The sequence below is a fragment of the Dromaius novaehollandiae genome, chromosome 7 (assembly GCF_036370855.1).
Source record: "Dromaius novaehollandiae isolate bDroNov1 chromosome 7, bDroNov1.hap1, whole genome shotgun sequence".
Lineage (NCBI taxonomy): Eukaryota > Metazoa > Chordata > Aves > Casuariiformes > Dromaiidae > Dromaius > Dromaius novaehollandiae.
The window spans coordinates 44,627,544-44,632,401 of NC_088104.1; the positions used below are offsets into that span (position 1 = coordinate 44,627,544).

Here is a 4,858-nt window from a genome sequence, read left to right on the forward strand (position 1 = left end):
AGTAGGAGTTCTCTGCTGTTCAAAGCAGACTGGCAACACTGTGGAGCTAACTGGTGCTGCTTCCTTTTCGCAGGTGTTTGCCTTCCCGAATTCTCCAGGCTGAGGGTGCCAGACGACCATGCGATCTCAGATTTAGCCATGTACAATTATGTAGAGGTAGGCAAGCAATGCACAGACTCTGCAGGTGATGGGGTCTGTGCATGCAGTGATGCACTGCCTTGTTAATCAAGGAATCTGCATTTGGGCAGAGAGAAGGAAGAGCGGAGCAGCTGAGTCCCCCCAGTGCTGCCAGTCATACTGTGCAGAGGAGTTTCCTGTGTTTGCTTATAGTTCTGTGTTGGGGATGCTCTGCCTCTCTATGGAGACCTGAGTACTTGAGCAAAAGGGGATTTGGCAGCTAAGAGATGGCTTTGGATGCCACTCTCCTGCTCACTAATGCATGTGCGTATCATCACACAATGATGGCAGGGCAGGTGTGGGCACCCTTTTCCCTGATCTTGGTTTCCCAGGACCTTTGCTGAAATGAGGAGGGAAGCCCCGGTGGAGAAGGCTGAGCACAGAGCCAGTTCTCCCTTTGAGTGGCAAAGAGCAGGGTTGGGGAGAGCACTGTGGAGGAAGAGCAGGAGCACTTGTCTGGAAGCTGAAACAGGTTCCTGGGTCTTGGCAGGACTGAGAACAGGGACTCCGGTGAGGCTGAGGCTGTTCGCTGCTTGTTCTCAGCATTCACATGCAGGATGGCTCCCTCACACTGGCTTACCAGAGTTAACTGATTTCAGGTATTCCCTTAGACCTTCTAAGAAGGGGAGTGATGCACTCAGCAGACTGTGTGCCCTCTGCTACATGTCATGGTTCACTCACTGTTTGCTGCCACAATTGGCAGTCCTCACACTAATGCAATTTAGCTTAAGAGCTTTTGAATGACCCTGGGGCTGGAGAGGCTCTGCTCCCTGTAGCATTACTGCCTGTGATAATGAGAGCTCTGGGGAAAGCTAGCAAGGAGCAGGGATGTCTTCCAAGACAGCTTGTAAATCAGTGATTGTTGGTCTGTTGCAGATGCGAGAGCACGTGAATTCAATGTGGTTCATTTTCCGAAAGCACATAGACAACTTCCTCCACGCCCTCATGCCTTCCACCATCGTCCCGCTATACACCATGGTAAGGCCAGCTCCTCTGTCTCTGCTTCCCTGACCTCCTGCCATGAGTTTTCCAGCTTGCTCTGAGATCGTGACCTGCTTCTGCTATCTATTCAGATCACATTCACCAGAATTCGCTACCATGAAGCACTGCAGCGCTGGAAGTGGCAGAAAAAGGTTAGTCAGAGCTGGTGGCCATCCTCTCTGTGCCAGGAGCCTCATGAGCTCTGTGTGCTAGCACTGCTCAATCGTGGGGCTGAGAGTTTTGGTTGTGGGACATTGCCAGGTGGATGCTAAGCAGGCATTAAGGCTCCCCAGTTTGAGAGCAGCCCAGAGGGCTCCACACTGCATGCAGGTAACACACTTTCTCTGCATGTGTTTCACACCCCTTCACCTGCAGCAGGTGCAGGGAGTTCCCTGCTTTTGGAGCTGCTCCTTTACCATGCATCATTGGTATGGCTGGTGTTGTCCTGACACTGGGCTGGGCCAGGGCTGCTATTTCAGCTGGCGTCAGGTAGAGGAATGCTGTGGGGCTGTGCAGGTGGGAGGTTTCCCTAGCCGTTCTGCCCTAGGATTTGTTTGCACTAGGGGCAGAAGGCAATGCAGTATGAAAGCAGCGAGAGGTGATCTGTTTTTAGCTCCCCATGCTATGTGCAGCTATGTGACAGCTCTTGGTCCTGCTTGGGAAGGAGGAATGGAGGTCTGGAGCCTTCCTCCTGTGCCCACAGGCTCTGCGAGAGCTGGTCGCAGGCCCTGAGTGCTGGCAAGGAGGCACATATGCTTGCTTCAAGCGACTTGCACGTGTTTCACGTGGTGCCACAGGGTGGGAGCAAACTTCTGACAACACCTGGATTTCTTCTTACACTTGCAGGTAATTAATCGAGGGCTCTTTGTCATGGGGGCAGCAGGACTAGGTGGCGTGTACCTGCTAATAAAGCGGCTGGCACGGGATACAGACTTCTGTGTAGAAAACCTGTGGGGCTGGTCCTATTGTCTCAAGAATGTTGGAAAACTTTCCTTCAACACACAAGTGGCTTAAATGTAAGGGGAGCTCCTACATGGAATAAAGTGACGGCATGGGCTGTTGGCTCAGTTCAGTGATGTTGTTTCTCTTGGGACATGATCTGGGAATTCCTGTAACCCCACCTTCTCCTCCCCTCCCTCTGAGAAGTGGCAGTCCCTCTCTGTCTCCCTAGGTAAGAGGAGTTAGTCAGGGGCACAGAGTGCCAAGACAACCTGTGCAGGACCCAATATTTTCCACTGTCTAATCGCAGCAGCCTTGCTTCTTGAAGCGATGTCGCATGTCACAAGCTGGGCAAGTGATTTGTAAGTAACAGGGGGAAGTGTGTGCTGCGGTGTGGCTGCCCAGCCCTCCCAGCCAGCAAGATGACCCACTGAAATTGGTCAGGGTGCCCCAGTCTGTACTACTGAGTTCTGTTCTTACCAAAATCCGGTCTTTCCCTCCTTTTATCTCCCAATATGCCTTTGGGAGTAGCTTATCTCAACTGGGAATCAAGAACCTGTTGGCTTGGAGATATCTTCAGATATCTCAGGGTGATCATGTCCATATTCAGGAGGTTTGGCTCGCAGGTGTGAGACTGCTTGATGCACTCGCACCTCTAGCATTGAACAGACTCATAGCGTTAAAAAGTGTCTCTCCAGGATGGACATACCTGGTCAGAAGCTTCCTACTGATTTTAGACAAGCATTACCTCAAGAAAGCAGCAGTCCTGTCAAGAATGGATTTGCACTCCTACATTACTAATGTCTTCAGTAAAGGCATTCAGAGCAGTTTCAAGCCTCCTTTTAGGGCATTCTGGGAAGCTTCCTCCTCTTAAATTGCTCTGTTTCTGAAATAACTTAGTAACATGAATCTGTTGAAGGAACATATCCTTGTTACATTGTTGATATTTTCCACATAAATTAAAAGATGGCGTACACTTTAAAAATGCCTATGTATTTGGCTTACAATTTTTGTATTTGAAAATATTATTTAAAATTTGCAACCCTTCTCTTTTGCTTTTCCATTAAGACACATTTCTTAACTGTGCTGTTGTCTGTCTGCTATGCAGGTAGGTGCTTCCATGGTTTCCTTAGATCTCCTGTACCCCCTCACATTGAGCAGTCACCAAGCCAATAAAGGCAGCTTTATGCGTTCAGCTTGCATGTGTGTGTATGAGCATGCATCTATGTACAGGCTAGTGTGTTCTAAATTGTGCTTAGATGTGCTATATTTCAGGTGAACTTGAGAACGTGAGCTGCTTGGGACTCGGAAATAGTGTTTGAAAGGTTTTTGCTTGAAAATCAGCCATTTTTCTTTTTTTTTTTTATTTCCACCCCAAAAGTCAAAGAAAATATGGTTCATTTATTCTCGGTGGAAATGAAACAACTTAAAGCGGGTTCTGGGGCAGTGCTTAAAACCTAGAGAAAGGGCCATTTCACATCTGGCTGAGAAATATTTCTGATTTTTGCAAGCAAGTCTTCACAGATTGCTTGACTAAGTCTTCAGGGTAAAGCAAAGACCAACAGGCCTGAAGGACTCTCCTAGCTCATTGTTTCCCTGCTTGGCTTTTGTGAGTGTCCCAGCATGTACATTTATCTAATGCAATTCCTGATCACATTCCTCTTTTAAATGGTCTGAATCTCTGCATTTGCATCCCTCAACCAAGCTCCTTAAATACCTTCCTAAACATGTATATGTTTGTGCTTACACTGCAGAATCTATATCAGCAATAAGACCTACAGCTGCTGATAGAGGGTCAGCATTGCCTGTGTCACTCCTGAGCAGTAATGGAGACCCTGCATGCTTTCCCAGACACTCTGTGCCAGGGCTACCAGGGCTGCTAAGGGTGAAGCTGTGTATTTCTCGGTGCAGTTTTAGTTCCCTGCCTCTTGCCCTCCCCACAAGGCATGGAGAGCTGATCTTTCCATTCTTGAAGACTTTTAATACATCCTGCCTCAATTCTCTCCTCTCTTGGCCCTCAGTCTAGCTCAATCAACATTGGTGAGTCATTTCTCAGGAGTTCTCTAATCTGCTCATCTCTCTCCCCTGAACCATCTCCAGCAGCTCCATATATTGCTCATCTGATTCTGGGCATGTCTGATGGTGGTTTTAGGAAGCACCATTTATAGCACCATTCATCATGAGGAGAGATGGTCCATCATTCAGCAGATGGCTCTGTGACCTCCCCTGCCAAAGCATGACATGGATACTAAACCTTTGCAGAGGTCTGAGGCTATGCGAGAGCAATCTTCTGAGTGTTATCACATGCATGGGAGCTACACTGAGTCAAGGAGTTCTTGAGCTTAGCGTAGTTACAGGCTGGGAGAGTACTGAGGGAAGTGTCAGGCATGCTTTCCCTCTTCTTACCCTGCCCTAGATGCTCACTCACAGCCACTGTTGAAGAACAGGAAAATGGCCAAAATTAACCTTTGATCTGACATGGTGCTGCTGTTATGTTTAAGGTAGCTTGTGTGTAACCTGTCAGCAAGGAAAAGATCTGGTTTGCATCATTTTGTGAGTCATTTCTGACTTGCATGGGAACACCTTTTGGGACATAGCTGGAAAATTAGTGTAAAACAACTTCTTATTTGGTCAGCGTATTCTCCAGGTACTACATACATCTGTCAGGGATGCTGGCAGCGATGACGGGACTTTTTTATAGTTTCTCTGACGAGCACTCTAGCTGCTGCCCTTGCACCTGATTCATAGCAGGACATATGTA

At 48.1% G+C, this 4,858-nt stretch overlaps 1 protein-coding gene across 4 annotated transcripts in view; it reads left to right on the plus strand.

Annotated features, from left to right (window-relative positions):
• KMO (kynurenine 3-monooxygenase) overlaps positions 1-4,858 on the plus strand; it is a 43,127-nt gene that overhangs the window by 13,774 nt on the left and 24,495 nt on the right. For 2 of the 4 annotated variants that reach the window (XR_010390076.1, XR_010390077.1), the window contains exons 12-15: positions 74-156; positions 1,054-1,155; positions 1,251-1,310; positions 1,862-2,004. Coding sequence is in view for 2 of the 4 variants with exons in the window: in XM_026107401.2 (XP_025963186.1) it covers positions 74-156; positions 1,054-1,155; positions 1,251-1,310; positions 2,005-2,172 (413 nt within the window). In the remaining 2 variants the exon portion in view is untranslated. Of the gene's footprint in view, positions 1-73; positions 157-1,053; positions 1,156-1,250; positions 1,311-1,861; positions 3,248-4,858 lie in introns of those variants that run through there. The other 2 variants (XM_026107401.2, XM_064515431.1) reach the window with 2 other exon arrangements.